This window comes from Natrix helvetica, assembly GCF_964273705.1.
Source record: "Natrix helvetica genome assembly, chromosome: 7".
NCBI classification, from domain to species: domain Eukaryota; kingdom Metazoa; phylum Chordata; class Lepidosauria; order Squamata; family Natricidae; genus Natrix; species Natrix helvetica.
In genome coordinates this window covers 31,806,671-31,825,034 of record NC_138558.1, presented here as the reverse complement: position 1 = coordinate 31,825,034, position 18,364 = coordinate 31,806,671, and the positions used below count along the sequence as shown (strand labels likewise).

Sequence of the window (18,364 nt, the reverse complement as noted above, 5' to 3'; positions counted from 1 at the left end):
CAGGAGGAAAGGGGGATTTTGCAGTAACCTTCCCCTAGAGTGGGGAGGGAATGGAGATTTTACAGTTTCCTTCCCCTGCCACGCCCACCAAGCCATGCCTGCAAAGCTGGTAGTAAAATTTTTGGAATCCCATCACTGGAGGGAACGTTGGATATGAGATCAGTTTCCCCAGCATGCCAAGAGATTTCCCCTCCCACTTATGCGCGAAGAGGAAATTTCACAGGCTCAAGGAACAGACCTCAAATTTGGCAAAAATGCTAGCAAAAACCAGCATTCCAAACCTTTCAGAATGAATGTCAGCATTCATCACTAGTATTTAAGTGAACACCATCTCCACTTCTCCAAAGGGAAAAACACTAGCAAATGCCAGCATTCTGAGCCTCCCAGAACGGTGTTTGCTAGCATTTTCACCAGATTTGAGGTCCATTCTTTAGTGTGCTAAGGGATTTTCCACTAAAGGGTAGGGGCAGGGCATCTGGGTGTGATAGCATTCGGCTTAAGGACCACAACTGAGAGAGCTGGGATTGTGATTGTTGAACAAAGCTGTCACATGGCATCTCGCTTAACACGTGCTTTGCTCAACAACCATGATTTTGGGCTCAATTGTGGTTGTAAGTGGGGGACTATACACTTCGTGTCATACTGTATTTGCTTCAAATATTTGGACCTTGAAGCAACAGCACAGCACACAATAACATGTGTATTCACATCCAAAACCAACAGTCGTTAGTAGACTGTATATTTAGATTGCTGGTGAAATATGATTAAGAATCTAAATAATTTAAGGACAGCATGATTAAATATGCATAATTTAATGATACTGCAAAATATGCAGAATTGGAATGCCCACTGCATGGAATGCATGGAATGCCTACTGCATGGAACAATAGAAATTTCAATGTATGAACATTACATTTATTCCAAACATTGTGCTCAGAAAAAATAGTATGTTTTATTGTTGGTATACTATCTTCATTTTGATTGCTAAAATGGTTAATTTATTTTAAAATAATTGCTGGAAAGCTGGGATCATATTTTTTAAATGTGGCAATGTTATAAAATTCAACCATTCTGAAAAATGATTCATGCTAGTTTGAAGGAAATTTTGCAAGCTGAATTCCCATTTCATTCTACAACATTTTTACAGGTGGAACTGGTATTTCTGTTGCAAAGTGATGTTTTCTTAAAGTGTGACATCACGTAACAACACCTAGCAATGACAATAAGGACCATGTGGGTCATTGATGAAGGACCTCATGTGAACATGACTTCTGACTTCCTTCACCTTCTCTTTTGACTTTGCTGGCAGGGAATGTTGGAAATTGGGTTATGCCCATGGCTCACACCTTCATTTAAATGTCCAGATATAAAATAATCCTGTTCTACAATAAAGGGCCTTGAGACAAAATAGCTTTTTAAAATAAAAATGTGTTAGTGGGCTCCCGAAGATAAGAGATCCATTTCCTCAAGGTAACCCAGAAGTGAAACTTCTGCAGAAAATGTGCAATCAATTCCTGGAAGCTCTAATGCTATTCTATCAATTTTCCATTTTGCAATACAGTACACGCTGAATGTTGACAATTCTGAATATCTAGCAGAAAATTAAATGTTAATATTATTAGAAATAGTTTATTTTTTAAAATGTGATTCCAGTAATATCCACATTAATAAGCTTCAAGTTAAATAACAGGTTATGTTAAAGATTTTTATTTAGGAATCAATATAATTTAGGAAGTAAATTGTACATGGATTATGCCAATCTGGCTTGAAACACAAAACTATAAAAGCATGAAAAATTTCATGTACACCAGTTACATAAATACAGTTAATGTTTTTCTATTTAAATGTAAAACATGTTTTTATTTAAAATCAATAACAATGAAGTACTTTGTAAAACAAAAAGCAGCAACTATAACAAACATTAAACACACATTACAACAAAATGTAAGTAATATTAGTTTTCAAAAATGTAATCAACAGCCAAACACAGTTATTGTATTCAGCTCAAAATATCAAAGTAATTTTATCATCGTTGAAATTTTTAACTCTAAAGCTTAAAAATAATATATCCGCTCTAGAGCTAGGGGAAAAAACATTAAGTGTTTAAAGGATAATTTGAAGCCAAACGTCAAAGAATATTTATAATAAATCAGGCCTATTATCATTTAAAAAAAATATTCTATGGAGTAAAGAACCAGATAACAATTAGGAATATTTCTTCAAAAAGAAAATGAAAAACCTGACAAGATGAAGGTCTAGAAAATAGGACTTAAAATCAAAACTGAGCTCAGTCTTTGTTTAGAGTTAATAATCTCCATGCCTGTGCCAGTGTTAAAACAGTATGACTGTAACTAGAAACAAATAATACTAGATGGAAGTGTGTTAGTCTTTTCGAACTCTTCGTTTACGTACTGATTTTGCAGGTCCATCAACAGACCCAGTGCTTTCATCTGCTTCTCTCATCTGGGGGAGCGGGGAACAAAATATACATGAGAATTGTCAAAATAAGTTATGGTTCACTATTATCCATCTTGATTACAACTAAATATTAAGTTTACTTTTGAAAATATTTTTAAATATTAATGTTTTATTTCTTAGAGCATTAAGAAAATCAATAATTTGCATTTACAAATATGGCTTGCTTATAATTCTTTTTAAGCATTATAACTTGTATTACTTATAGAAAGAAGGGGAAAACCGAAGTGTAGGATACTTACTGAATACAGCATATTTAAATCAATAATTATTTCCATATTGACATAAAAGTATCTGCTTTCTAGTGTATATAGATCCTAATTCACTAGAACTCTAGTATCTCAGGAAACAATTATGTCAGTAAGAAAGTTATGGAATGGAATGCCAAATAAAAAGATCTGATCCTTTTTCCCATACTAAATTGACTTTATGGAAAACCCAGCTTTAAAAATTTGGGAAAAAATGATGATATGGAAAAGTTGGATGGAAACAGGCATATGGATCAATTAATAGATGATAATGAATTTTTAACATATGCCTTATTACAAGAAATATGATATATCAGATGTAACCCAATGACAACGCTTACATATTTGCAGTTACACTTGTTAACAACATGGTTAGCATTTTCATCTGAGATACTAGAACAAGTGATTAAATCCTTCAACATATCTATCTATCTGTCATAAATACATCCATTTGCTATATATTTGGTAAGAAATGAGTGGAATAAGGAATTAAATTTATGCAATTATATATTGCATAAATAATGGGAAAATATCTTAACGTCTACAGCAGTGTTTCTCAAACTTGGCGACTTTAAGTCCTGTGGACTTCAACTCCCAGAATTCCCCAGCCAGCTATGCTGGCTGGGGGATTCTGGGAGTTGAAGTCCACAGGACTTAAAGTCGCCAAGTTTGAGAAACACTGGTCTACAGCAACAGTGCCTTTAATTATGGGATACAACAAAAATATTTAGAATTTATTGCACTCCCTTACATCTGAACAAAAAAAGATTGTCTAAGACAGCATAATAAAATAATGCTTCTTTACTGTATATGTTTACTATATGTGTGTGTGTGTGTGTGTGTGATATATGTGTGTGTGTGTGATATATGTGTGGGGTGTGTGTGTGTGTGTGTGTTCCAGCATAACTCTGGAACACCTTGAGCAATTTCAACCAAACGGTACACAGATTACCTACTCTCTGGAAAGAAATACTGTGGTGGTAAAACATCCCAAACACCCCTCGGGGTGTGTGTTAAGATACAGCCTCTTGTGCCTTAAAATGGCTTCTACCGTACTGTCTTAAAATGTCTTCTACGGTACAGCGTTGTGGAGTTGCCATGGTAATGGCTTCACAGAACTGCACAAGGGGGTTCCCGCTGGTAAGGGGGGAAAATCCAACATTAGAGATTGCGGCGACGTTCATGGAAGGAGGGTTGGGATAAATAAATACCCGCACAGCGCCGGGCTATCAGCTAGTGTCCTATTCTTAGCAAGTTTGGGGAGAATGTAATGGACTATATAAACATGACTGTCAAAATCTAAAATTTTCAGAGATATATGGTACTGGGAATTTGATAACTGGATTTTGACAACTATATACCTAGCACTTGGATTTTGGCAACATAAATGGATTCTTCATGTCCTTACTATGGATGAAAAACTAATATTGCAATATATGAAAAATAAATGTATGGCTCCATTCACTCAACGCATTTGAAGACCTCTGCTTATAACGTTTGAGCAGATTGCCTACAGACCTAAATTTAGTATGGACAGCTATAATGAAATGTGAAATTCAGGGGTGTTTCTCTAGATCTAACAAATTTCTGCTTTCATTTTATTCTATATGTACCTTAAAGAGAATTGGCGGAACTAAAACTTTTTACATTTCTGTAATTCTAGAAAGTCTCACCTCATCCTCTTCTGAGTGAGATTTATTATCATCATCCTCTTGACTTCTTTCAGTGGTGTCATTTTCTTCTTCATAATCATCATCTTCACCACCTTCAAATTCCAAGGGACAGTCAGTATTAAATATAATACAGTAAGGATAAAAAATAACAAGGACACATAGATTGTCTGATAAATAACTCCAGAATATGTTCTTAGGCCAGTTTAGTACAGTGGGTACAGAGTATATATGTTACGGTGAAAGACCGAAATCTGGTGAATGTCGACATTCACCGGTGAAAGACCGAATATTTCATTACATTGTTTTACATTCGGACCTTCACCGGTGAATGTCGACATTCACATAGTCGCTTGGTGTATGTCCGAAAATACCCTTATCCTCTCGACACCCTTACCCTAATCCCCTTACCCTAATACCTCGGCTCCTCGCTTCCTTTTAAGCGTCTTCTATTCGCGGAGTTTTTTTTTTAAAACCTGCGATCCTTAAGAAGACGCTTAAAAGGAAGCGAGGAGCCGAGGTATTAGGGTAAGGGGATTAGGGTAAGGGTGTCGAGAGGATAAGGGTATTTTCGGACATACACCAAGCGACTATGTGAATGTCGACATTCACCGGTGAAGGTCCGAATGTAAAACAATGTAATGAAATATTCGGTCTTTCACCGGTGAATGTTGACATTCACCAGATTTCGGTCTTTCACCGTAACATATATAACACTAGGCTACAAATGAAGAATGTGAGTTCTAGTTCCGCCTTAGACGCAAAACCATCCAACCACCTTAGATCAGTCACTCTTTACAAGCCCTAGAAAAGAGGCAATGTCAAACTACTTCCAAAATCCTGCCAAGAAAACTGCAAGGGCACAGACAGACAAAATATGAATCTTTAAGGTATATATTGTAATAAATGTCAGCTAGCAAATCACATAATTATTCAATCTCACATTCATATTAATCAAATTTTGTAACTAATCTTCTCTCAATCAACTTTTTTGTCATTTCACATTTGGGTTGTAATGAAACTTGGAAGTAATCTGAAATGGCTATTTATAGGATGAATAGGGCAAACTGAGTGCATTTCTACCCCTCCTTTTATAATGCTGATGACATTATAATGGCTGTGGATAGGACTAGTCCTTCCCTTTCCCTCTTCTTATGCTTCCTCCTGCCAAAGAACACTTAGAGATTTGTTTTACTTTTTTCTCCTTGTTTTATACTTCTACCTAGAAAAACATACTTTGGTCCATATTCAGAGTAGCTCCACATTATTTCATATACAGGCCAGAACACCTATTCCAGATTGAATGCATAGAGTAGTTCATATACATAACATGTGAATACCTTCAAATCACCACATGTGAAATGAAGTAGTGCCTTCCAGCTATGTAGGGATTACAGATTTTATTGAGGAACTCTGATGTGTATAATGATAAGGTGATATAGAGTGTATATAATACTGTAAATATAGAATATTTAACAATGGTTTTCCAGCTTGGAATATGTTTCAAATGGACAGCAACTAATGTAAACTATGGTCTATCACAGTTTCAAAAAAATATTGTCAAAACCTCTTACCTCCTTCATCAATATTTTCATTCGTTTTTTTAATTTCATCCTTTTCAGAGATCTCTTGTTCTAATTCTCCTTTTGTAATTGGCTTAGCTAAATCAGTTTTTTTGTAGTCTATATCGTCATCCATTTTCTAAAATAGAAGGATTAATTATGTCTGGTATTCAGACTTAATATTTTCAAAACATTACAAAACAATTGAATGTCTCGTGCTTGCCAATTTCCTTTCCTTCTTTCTCCCACTACAGTACATTTCTAAACATATTTTGAACCAAGAACAGATCAAGCAAATTATTGATTTTTATAGTAGATATAATGAGATAATGTACCTTGGATGGCCAGCAGAACAATATGCCCATTCCTATTGGTAGTGCCAGCGTTAAGATATAAATAATCCAAAGCCATGGGCGTTCTTCTGCAGCAATCACCAACTGGCTAAACATACCAGGCTGAAAAAGCAAAGGGTGTGCACTTATTTGAGAGCTCAAGCTTCATGGAATTTTCTTTAAGACATTTATGTTTTTCAAAAATGTTGATCAATTCATGAGCTATATCAATTATGAGCAAGAGTGGTTAATATGAAAGAAACCTCTGAACATAAAGAAGCCACTATATTAATTATGCTATATCTCAAATCAATATCTCACATATCTGGAGAAAGAATATAGTGATTTGCTTCATGAAATGAGAACGATAGTGATTAAGTAACTATTTAAAAAATAGTTTTGTTCTCAAACAGATTTTATCCTAATCCAAGAATCGATAATATAATGTTGTATTTTCTATACTAAGAATTCCTCTCTACTACATTTTTTCTATATTCTTTAACCAAGTGTTATCCATTCTTCTCATGCTAAAATCAAGCTACAAAATATGCTAAGAAAGAAAGGTCTGCCTGTTATAAACATCTCTTATGAAATGTCTCCCAAAGTCATCCACTGGCATGAAGTCAGTTATATATTTAAAACTGACACATACATACATACATGTGGCAGCTGTATCTAAAGAGCTTTTGCACAGAAATATCTTGTGCACCAATTGCAGCCATTTCTTGGTTGAGAAGTCATGTTCACAATTACTCATCTTATAGTTCCCATTCAGTTTATAGTAGCAGATTTTACATAAGTGTCAAACTCGATTTCCTTGAGGACCGCATTACGGTTGTGTTTGACCTCGGAGAGCAGGGGTTGGTATGGTATGGCCGGAGGTGGGCATGACCAGCTAGACATCACTTGAGTCGGGGGCACCTGTGGTGACCACGTGCTAAGGCAAGACTTCCCTCAGACCCTTACTCCCTCATTATAATCTTCCGTCCTTCCTTCCCTCTTCATTCTTTCTTCTTCCTTCCCCTCTTTCCTTATTTTTCCTTCCTTGTTGTCTTCCCATCGTACCTGCTTTTTCTTTGTCTTTCCTCTTTCCCTTTCTCCTTTCCTATCCCTTCTTCCATGTTCAAATGCAAAAGGGGAAACATTTCTCTTTTATTTTGTTTTGAGTTTGTTTTGCAAGCCCTCTGCCAGCGAAAACAAAGCTTGGAAGTTGCAGAAGTCTCAGTAAATTTGTTTACTATGTTAAAGAAATTGAATGGCATTTTAAGTGCCTTAATTGTGTAAAAGTAAACAAAGCATAGAAGCAAGGTTTTATAATCAAACTCAATGTATTTCTAAATATTTCTCATCCGTGTCATTGGAATTTTGAAATGTTATGCATTTCAGGGATTTTTTTTTCAGCAACCGTATGTATTTGAGACAAAAATATAATAAATTCTTACTTCGTTGGCACTTGCAATCAATTTTTTAAAGCCCCAGCCATCTGCTGCCCATCGATCAGCAACTTCTTTGTCTGAACAGATTATGAAGTTATCAAAGTAAATATTTGATGTCATAGACCAGAGTTCTAAACCGATAGCATCAACAGTAGTCATCTGAAAAGGATGAGCATCTTCAAAATAATCAGGATTAGGAATTTTCTGAGGACTCCATATACCCTGAAAGAGAAAAATAATAGAATCCCTATGAAAGAAGATAAACATTTAATAACCAAATATGACAGATAGAAGGTTGGCAACTGTTCAAAATATGAAGCTTCCTATTATTTTAGAGTGAATACAATAGATACAGATAAAACAAAATATTTTTACATAACCCAACCTCTGATTCCCATTGATGGATTCATACGCTAGTATTTTATACATTGGAAAACAGGTTGGCAGAAGCTGGGACAAGTAACGGGAGCTCACCCTGTTACATGGCACTAAGGATTCGAACTACCGACAACCTCAGTGTCTTAGTCACTGAGCATAGAATAAATTACCTTAAAAGAGGGCATGGCTGATTAGACATTGGTACAGGAATACAATCTGTTGCAAATATCATATGTATAAAATTGACATCAACCCACAAATAGAATCTAATCTAACCAGTATACCTGTGTTTGAACTTGGCCATTTTAACTTCTGATTTTTCTACCATGCACTGATGACGTGAGATTTGGCATTTTAGTAATGAAGCAATTAAAGCAGTCCATTATAATCCCCAACAAAATATATAGTAATCAACACTTTATATAACAATTGTTGCTATACCTGATAGTTAGGATTTTCTATCATTGGCGGCTTCCATTTTCCTTTATAGTTTGGATTGGTCATCATGGGGCGTACCCATACCCCACAACCAGGTGCAGCTTCACATTTTGGATTAGGAATTTGTGGAGCTTCCCACACCCCATCCATTTCTTCATCCCTGTAAAAAAGATAAATGTATCCATTCAACAAAAATTGTTTTTAAAAGGATAGAAATAAGAAAATATGCCTTCTTCCCATTTGTTTAAATACCTGAAGAGAAAACTCAAAAGATAATAAAAAAGGTAAAGATAAAGGTTTTCCCTGTCTAGTAGTGTTCAACTCTAATTTGGGAGGTGCTCATCTCTATTTCTTAGCCTAGGGAGCCAGCATTATCCAAAGATATTTCTGTGGTCATGTGGCCAGCATGTTATACACCAAGGGGCATGGAACACTGTCACCTTCCCTCCAAACTAATGCCTATTTATCTACTTCCATTTGCATGCTTTTGAACTGCTAGATAGGCAGCTTAAAATATAATAATAACAGATAAACTGTCAGTTTTCTCTGGGTTGACATCTTGCAATTAGACTCTTGCATCTTGCTAGCATTTTAGTGTTTTCACTTATTCATTAGGGCAACATATTAAAAGAGATAATGCAGATGTTTTTCTCAAATCACTTAAGATTTTTACTTCAGTCAAATGTACAATGCAATTATTAAATGTTTCAATTACATGTGATCTATGAATCAACAGATCAAATGCTACAGATATGTGTTTAAAATTCAATCCTTGATAGATCACTTAAAATTATTTCTAATTAGCATATAGTCACATTATCATTTTAAGAAAGCTTGAAATCCCCATTTTTAATCCAAGATTTTCTAGTTGATTTTAGAATCCTGCTTGAGATTTCAAGTGGAATTATGTTTGACATTAAATTTTGGAGGAATATGCTAGCTTTTCTAGAGTATTGCTTTCTGCCCATAAAATTAGGTAAAGAGCACTTCAAGTAAATAAATAAAGGCTTAACATTATCTACCGTGTTTCCCCGAAAATACAACCTGTCCTGAAACTAAAGCCTCGCCACATTTTTTGCGTGGGCAAAAATATAAGCCCACCCCCGAAAATAAGCCCCCTGGACAACCCCCCCTCTGGCCAGGCAGAGCACCGCTCGCCGACCTAGCGGTATCCTGAAGGCACCAAGCCGCAGGAACGAGGTGGGGGCAAAGGTGCTTGCGTTGCTTGGCGCTTTCAGGGTACCGCTAGGTCTGTCAGCGGCGCTGTGCCCAGCTGAAGGGGGGGGGGTTGCTGGGCAGCTGCTCTCTTGCAAGCGGGCTCCGGAAGAGCCGGGCACAGCCTTAAGGTCAAATGGCTGTGTTGCGCTGTCGCAGCAGCAACACAGCAGCCATGAGGTTACCAAGCTTATGAGCAGCTGCCCGGCAACCCCTCTTTCCAGCCAGGTACAGTGCCGCTGACCGACCTAGCAGTACCCAGAAGGCACCAAGCAGCGCAAGCACCTGTTTGCCACCTTCCGCCTCCCGCAGCTCAGTGCCTTCGGAATGCCTCTAGGTGAGTGAATTGGGCTCTGCATGGCTGAAGAGGGGGGTTGCGCAGCGGCTTTTCTGCTCCCTGCTCGCGCGAAGGGCATCTCTGCTGCTGGCACCGCCCGCTGCTTGAGGTTTTTTTCAAAGCACAGAGTACGGATACCGTTCTGGAAGTACACTCTATAATTGTGGGCTGCAGATCGTACAACCATAGAGCGTACTCCCAGAGCAGTATCCTACCTCCGTGCTTTGGAAGCCGCAACGGGTTGCCTGGCGGCTGCTCGCAGACCTAATCACCTCATGGCTGCTGTGTTGCTGCTGTGACAGCGCAACACAGCCATTCGACCCTGAGGCTGTGCCCGGCTCTTCGGGAACTCAGTCGCAAGGAAGCAGCTGCCCGGCAACCCAAAAATAAAAAGCCCTCCCCTTTAATAAGCCCAAGGCCATATTTCGTGGGTCAAAAAAATATAACACCCTGTCGTATTTTCGGGAAAACACGGTAATGCACAATGCTGAGAACTATTGCTGTTTATTTGATATATTAATTTTCACACTTTAAAAGATTCAATTTTAAGTTTCTGAACTAAGTAATCAGTTTTTACATATTTAAATACAATATAAAACAACAAAAGCCAGACAATAGAGCAAAAGATAAACACAATTTAAAATCTTACAGAACCATAAATAAAAGTCTATCTTCAATCTAATATGTTACAGGAATCAGAGTCTGGTAATAATTTTCAGAATGAGAGACATACTTACCAATCTTCTGGTTTTTCTGCATTTGGATCTGGAATGTATTCAGGTTCATTATCAAGCCATCCTTCGGGTTTAACAGCATCGGAATCTTCTATTTTTGGAGGCTCGTCTTCATTCCTTAAAATTACAAACCAATTTTATCACAAAACACATAAACGAGTATTACTATTATGGGTAAATTTGTTTCTTCAGGCGTATTTTTAGATGTTTTTCTATATTTGCATAATAATATTTTATTTATTCCAAATCCTTTTATTATAGAAGTGAATCAAAAGAATACCGCTACACCAATATTACAACTGCAAATCTTTGCATGTGGACGAACACTTCAAAGATTAACAGTCTTATTGAAGACTGTTAATCTAGGCTTTCTTATTTTGCTAAAAAGCTCTAAGTGAAAGCTTTGGTTGACCAATGATTATAACTAGATAATACTATTTGTGAGCATAACTGCTGGTGATTATGGCATTTAGAATATTGTGGTAAGTAGGTAGGTAGGAAGGAGGGTTAAAATCCACTTATATGTAAATTAGAGACAGTAGAAAAACATCAAAGGGGGGGAGGGAGGAGTTATGTATTCTCTTTACCAGTCGTCTGGCTTTACAGCATCAGGATCAGGTATCTTAGCTCGCTCATCCCAGTCTTCAGGTTTCTTATCATTAGGATCTTCTATCTCTTTTGGTGGATTTACAGGTGGAATCACATCTTCTAAGAGATTTCCTTTGCTGACAACTTCTTGGTCAATTAATACTTCGAAAGTGTTATCAGGTTTCAGCACTAAAATATAACAAGTTTTATTGAGCATATAGCCTGAATATTTATTTAGAAAGATTCGTTGTAATAGGAATATATTTTCAAATGAACTTGGTTAAAACACATTTAATCTGAAATCTTGGCTTAAAGCTTTATTTATTATAATTTATCAAACAAAAACAAAAACAGGAATAATATAAAAATACAATGACAGGGACGATAGGCATGTTAGTGTGCTTATGCACGCCCCCTCTATGGACCTCTTAAGCATGAAGTGAAGTTCACAGAAGTCAATTTGTGACTAAAACTGTGAAAATTTGTAGCTGAGACAACTGAATAAGGTAGAACACTCCAGACTGTGACAACTCTATTACAAAAATCATATTTTCTACAAATTTAGAATGATTTACATTGAGTTTAAAGCGGTTGTTTGCATGCGTATTATTGCAATTAAAACAGAAAAAAATCATTTACAGATAAAACATTACGATGTACAATTTTGTGATGCAATACCTAAGTCTGACCGCAAGTGATGCAGTTCCAACTTATCCAAATCAAGAATTTTGAGCCTAGTAGCATAGGGAATTCTATTGTGTACAGAAGAGTGCAAAACTTTTTTCGTAAAATACTTCTGAACCTGTTCAATTGTACTAATGTCAGATATATGGTAGGGATTTCAAACAGTTGAACAGTAGTCTAAGGTTGGTCTAGCATAAGTTTTATAAGCTCTAGTTAGCAATACAATGTTTCCAGAAAAGAAGCTTCATAGAATTAAGTTTACAACTCTTAATGCTTTTTTAGCAACAATGTTACAGTGAACTTTGGAGCATATTGTCAGAGATAAGTACATCTAGGTCCTTAACAAAGTGAGGGTCATCTGCTAGATCAATGCCACCTAGCTTATACTTGTCATTCTGATTACATTTACCAATATGTAAGACAAAGCATTTATTAATTGAAATTTGAAATTGCCAGATGGATGACCATTCAGACACATAGTCAAAATCACTTTGCAAAACAATAGAATTATCTGCAGTATTAAATAATTTTATGTCATCGGCAAAAAGGACATAATTGCTTTTAACTTGATCACATAAATTGTTGAGATGGAGCAAGAAAAGTGTGGGACTTAAAACACTGCCTTGAGGAACACCACTGTTAACTGATGCCGGAGTAGACAGCAAGTTTCCTATTTTGACTTTCTGCAGTCTATTAGACAAGAAAGCAGCAATCCACGTGTGCAAAGGTCCAGAAATGCCATAAGAATTTAATTTCAACAGCAGTTTATCATGTTCTACTGTATCAAAAGCCTTACAAAAATCTATGTAAATTGCATCTACACCTTTACCTTGATCAAGACATGTAGTCCAGATATTTTTACAGTGCAAAAGTTGTAAGTTACAGGACGAGTTTTTCCTAAAGCCAAATTGTTTGTCGGATAGCAAGTTATTTGTTTCTAAATGGTGAACAATGGATTGGTTTATGATTGATTCCATAACTTTTCACGTAACACATCACAAAGAAATTGGTCTATAATTTTCAGCTGAACTACTAGGGTCACCATTTTTAAAGATTGGTATGACTGTAGCTGATGACCACAGATCAGGCAGTGAACTAGTTCAAAACGGTACTTCAAAAATTGTACACAAAGGATCAGCTAAGACAGTAGCAAGCTTTTTCAAGAAAAAAGCACATAATCCATCTGCACCTGTGGATATTTGTATTAAATAATAATTTTTTATTTCAAAACTGCCATCTTTGTTCTTCTAAAATATATTGCTTTAAGTTTTATTATACTTCAAAATCACTAAGCCCCATACAGTACATTTTTATCCCTATTTATTCAGAAATTATAACGTTATGTCAAGGCAGCTTATTCTATATTAAGAATTCTTAGGATTCTTTTTTATTTTAAAAGGTACTAAAGTACTAAATAGATATAATCCTCAAAACTTCTCACTTTCTATTAAATTGTCATCTTGTATGATAAAATGCAAAGACATGATTTATGGTTAATATCAGAATGCACCTAGGACAGGGGTCAGAAAACTGCGGCTCTGGATCCGCATGTGGCTCTTTCCTCCCTCTGCTGTGACTCTGTCACCGGTCAGCGCCAAATTTTGAAAGGAGCTTCCGGGGAGGGGGGGAAAGAAGCACAGTGCGCCAGGTGACGACTATGGCAAGGGGAGGACAGTTTTCCAGTTGTCTCCACAATTGATAGGGCTTTCAGTTATGACAGGTAGACAAAAAAGTACACCGTGCTAACTCTATGGTGGGGGAACTGAACTTCCGGTCAGCTCCAGAATGGAAGGGGGGGGCTTCCGGTTAGGACCTTTGTGGCTCCCGGTGTTTTCTTTTCTGTGGGAAACAGGTCCAAATGGCTCTTTGAGTGTTTAGGTTTGCTGATCCCTGACCTAGGATAAGCTTCAATTCACTTTAAAGTAATCTGAATTGCCTATACAGCAACATCATTTAATTTGAGGGGAACAATAAAACATGATTAATGCTGGCAAGTAAACAACTATTATTTTCCTAAAGATTTTTACCAACTTGAAACATAATTGGGAATTATGGGAATTGTAATCCAACAAATCTGCAAGGCATCAGATTGAATAAACCAATGCTTTAGATTTTATGCCATATAAAAGCCCTAACTACAAAACAAATATAAGTAGAATTGTAGGCTTCTGGCACTCTGAATTGTAACATCCTTTTATTTGCAAAATTCCAATACCTATGAGTTCTGTCAAGAGAACATGAGCCCCACTGCTTTCATTAGTAACTCTAAGAAAACGTATCTTCAAGTATAATAATTCCTCTAATTTTCATTATAAAACTGAGGTAAGGAAGTATCTAAAGTTCCCAGTTGTCAGTTGCTTTCCTTTATGCATACAGCACCTGCTTCTATATAGCATTAAGTGTAAAAAAGGCAAATGACACTGTTGAAACAAAGAGTTCTATTTCCTTTAGGTTTTCTCTGATGTCTTTGTCCTATTCTTCAAACATTTACTGGACAATAATATTAAACTGTTACCACAGAAACTGAGTTTCACAGAATGACCAAAAGAAAATTAATATTTCTTTAAAATGCAGAACATATTCATGTGTTTTAAATATATGCTTATAAGTTTAATAAGTTATAAATATAAGTTAATAAGTATTTCCACCCTAGCTTATTTTTCTAAATTTAAAAATGCAAAAAAATACCAAGAGTATATAGATGGGTCTTCCTGTCAGTATAAATTTTTTTCAGATCTACATCAGGTCGCTTGGCATGCTTTTCCTCATAATCCCCAATCTTAGGATGTTTATGTCTGAAGATAAAATGTAGTTTATAATCTTCTCCACATTTATCCGGCCCAAACATAATTGTGTATGATGTTTTATCATAGAAATATTCCTGTAGGTTAAAAATGAACACAATATTTTGTTTGTAAGAAAAATATTCTGCAACAAAAAACATTGGCACTAATTAGAGCTTGATATCTACTTATTTTAAATGACATTTAAAAATGTTTTTAGAAATTAGTAGCATTTCTTTAATTGTGATTCATAACAACAAAATGGAAAAAAACAATATATAATTGATTATTAATGTTCAGAATGAGACCTAAAAAGATAATTATTTGACCTTCTGTGCTTGCAGTTGTATAGGAATTTCCTGCTGCTAACCTTCTTCCAAAAATAAGACTCTTGCAAGGAAAAAAAGTGGCTGAAAAACAGCACGATGTATATAGCAGCAAGCAGAAAATAATAATTTGATCTAGTTCTAGAGATTTAAAATTAACCTTCCAATGAAGGCTTCCAAGGCTCATGGTGTGAGCATAACTCTGGTAAAACTAAGACTGAGTCTGAAAATGGGTTGGGTCAGAGAATATATTCTACAGAAAATTAGATTTCCACCAGTGCTTCCATTCAAAGAGGGAAGTTGGCCAACATCTTGGAATGTTGGTGAATGCTTCATTCTCAGTCCCCTTCTTAGAAGGGGGTTGGACTAGAAGACCTCCAAGGTCCGTTCCAATTCTATTTATTCTATATTCCATTCAATTCTGAATGGGCCACAGTCCAGGGGTTGGAGACTCATGTCCTAATGCACATATATATTCAGAGATGCAATACAAGTATAGTACATAAACAGACAAACAACGGGTCATATTAACACCTAAAAAAAATAGATGTCTCTCCCTTACGGCCACCTGTGATAAAGTACTGGAAAGAATTTTAGAAGCCATGCTTAACATGCTTTCTTTTTCTTGTTCCAATTATATAACATATCAACAACATGTGGGAATTAATTTAAATATTAATAGATTAATAGATTAAAATTAGAGTTCCTGTATTTTCAAATCCTAACTCAAATTCTACAATAAATGAACCCAAAAGTAAGAAACTTCAGTTAATCAGATTATTCAAATGTATCTTTGAAGCCCACTCATCTTCAGCCAATTACAATATTTCATCTTAATTATCCTTGTAGAACTATTATAATAATGAAATTGGGATAGGCAAGAACCATTACATAAGCTTAACTTCTTGGGACACAGGTGGGATATGTTAGATTGCTATTTTTTATTTTATTGTGATTTTTAAAAATATGCCAGATGAAAAGGCTTTTTATATTCTGAATCTTTTTACATACAATTTCAAACCTACTGATTGGTATTATTTTCAGATCAAATTTAGTTTTCTGTATTCGTATTACAGTTTTATTTTTCCTTACAAACTACTAAGAATATGACTGAAGGATGAGGAAAAAAATAGCCATAAGCAGCAAACATTCTAATTAATGAAATATAACCTGTTTCCCTGAAAATAAGACCTCCCCGGATAATCAGCCCAATCGGGCTTTTGAGCGCATGGTCTAAAATAAGCCCTTCCCTGAAAATATTACAATGCAGCAGCAGCCATGAGGTGACCATGCTCGCCACCTTCTGCACCTCAAAAGTAATAAGACCTCCACGAAAATAAGGCCAAGCGCTTATTTCGGGAGTCAAAAGAAAGTAAGGCCCTGTCTTATTTTCGCGGAAACATGGTATATATCAGGCTAGTGTATGCAGATTTACTAAAAAAAATAATGAAAATTGAAGTATGTAAGTTATCTATTATAACAAGTGGTGCCTATCTATGTATGAACCTCAGTAATAAAAACTGATTGCAAGTACTGAAAGTTTGGAAGTTCTCCTTCCAAATACTGCAACATGACGGATCAAATAATCTCTTGCAGTTATTACGTACCAGATCCAAATCGTCACTTTTGGATAGAAGTTTAACATATGCACCACCACAATCAATGCCATCCTGAAAGTTCACTTCATATCTGCATAACAGAAACACATTAATACTCTTTTGCAGATAAATATTAATTAATTTTCTTTAGCTACCAGTTCCCAGTAAGTTCAGGCACTGTGTCATGCAGTTTTTAGCGTCAGTTAGTACATGTTTTTCTCCCTGTGATTGACCTAAAACATTTTTAATTTGTTTTGAACATTTAAAGTTACATATTAATCTTGTATTCTTTTTATACCAAAAATAATTACAGTGCATTTTGAAAACCAGATGCTAGAAGTGGAGTGGCATTATTAATATTATTATTATGGCTCATTGCACATTAGATGTTTAAACCGGATTTGGCAATTTTATCCACCTATAAAGTCCTTCTCAAGGACCTGAGATAGGCAGATGTTGTTTGGTAGGCAGGAATTGTTGCAGGATATATTATTATTATGGTTGGTTGCAAAATCAGTCATATATTTAGACTGGATTTGGCATATTTATCCACCTATTGAGTGTTGTGGTTATTATCATTATTTCACAAGTAAATATATACTTACTGAACAATTAGTGGTGTACTATCAAAAAGAAATGGCTTTGTTAACTTAGTTGATATTGCATGATGTTTTGCTACTGATTTTAGTACCAATCCTCTATCGCCAGGCACCATGTTTTCTTTTAATGGTTCTATTTCCCATCTTCCTAAGTGACATAATACAGCAAGAGAAAAGCAAAAAAGTGAAATTTTTCAAGCGCAATTATGAGAAGAAACGTGTCTGTCTGTCTAAACTAAACTCCAATGAATATAAATATCATGTGCCATCAACCCACCAACTAGACAAAGAGCACCTTTCTTCTCTGTAAAATGGAACAGAAAAATCATCAAAGCCTTCCAGAATCCAAAAAGATATAAGGTTGATCAGAGATCTGCCCATGATTAGGGCCAAAATTCAATGTCTCTTATATTCAAATTAAGTTACATTTGTTCCAAGACAAAAGACAGATCTTGTGTATTATTCTCCACAAGTGCCAGTGTAAGTAAATTGAGTCAAATCTATTATTGTCATGGCAGCCATGAACCTAGGGCTATTTCAGACATACAACCAAGGGGAAGAAAGATTAATACTGCTACCTTAGCAATCAGACTGAGAAGCCTTGGCAGGAATGCCGCAGTGCACTAGGGATAACAGTATAACAGCAATCAATGCAATTAGTCCTTCTAGTCCTGTGATGGCGATCCTATGGCACGTGTGCCACAGGTGGCAGGCGGAACCATTTATTAGGGCACGTAAGGCGCTGCCCTGTCAGATCCAGCACGCATGCGCACGCTGGCCAGCTGACTTTGGCGTTCTTTTAAGGCCATTTTTTGCCCTCCGGAAGCTTCCTTGAAGCCTCCAGAATGCAAAAACCGGCCATATGGACAAACTGAAAGTTTGGGAACGGACTTCTGGTTTGCTCCAGAGCCTTCAGGAGCCAAACCAGAAGTCGTAGGGCCATTGTTCGCCCTCCGGAGCC

The 18,364-nt window shown here is 36.1% G+C and overlaps 1 protein-coding gene across 3 annotated transcripts in view; it reads right to left on the bottom strand.

Annotated features, from left to right (window-relative positions):
* Positions 1-1,684: 1,684 nt before the first annotated feature.
* CLGN (calmegin) overlaps positions 1,685-18,364 on the bottom strand; it is a 30,602-nt gene continuing 13,922 nt past the window's right edge. For all 3 annotated transcript variants that reach the window (XM_081959642.1, XM_081959643.1, XM_081959644.1), the window contains exons 5-15: positions 17,410-17,551; positions 16,814-16,895; positions 14,786-14,978; positions 11,413-11,602; positions 10,829-10,942; positions 8,543-8,699; positions 7,730-7,945; positions 6,291-6,410; positions 5,968-6,094; positions 4,397-4,488; positions 1,685-2,463 (exon numbers count right to left, since the gene is read on the bottom strand). In XM_081959642.1, the coding sequence (XP_081815768.1) occupies positions 2,383-2,463; positions 4,397-4,488; positions 5,968-6,094; positions 6,291-6,410; positions 7,730-7,945; positions 8,543-8,699; positions 10,829-10,942; positions 11,413-11,602; positions 14,786-14,978; positions 16,814-16,895; positions 17,410-17,551 (1,514 nt within the window). In that variant the 3' untranslated portion in view covers positions 1,685-2,382. The remainder of the gene's footprint in view (positions 2,464-4,396; positions 4,489-5,967; positions 6,095-6,290; positions 6,411-7,729; positions 7,946-8,542; positions 8,700-10,828; positions 10,943-11,412; positions 11,603-14,785; positions 14,979-16,813; positions 16,896-17,409; positions 17,552-18,364) is intronic.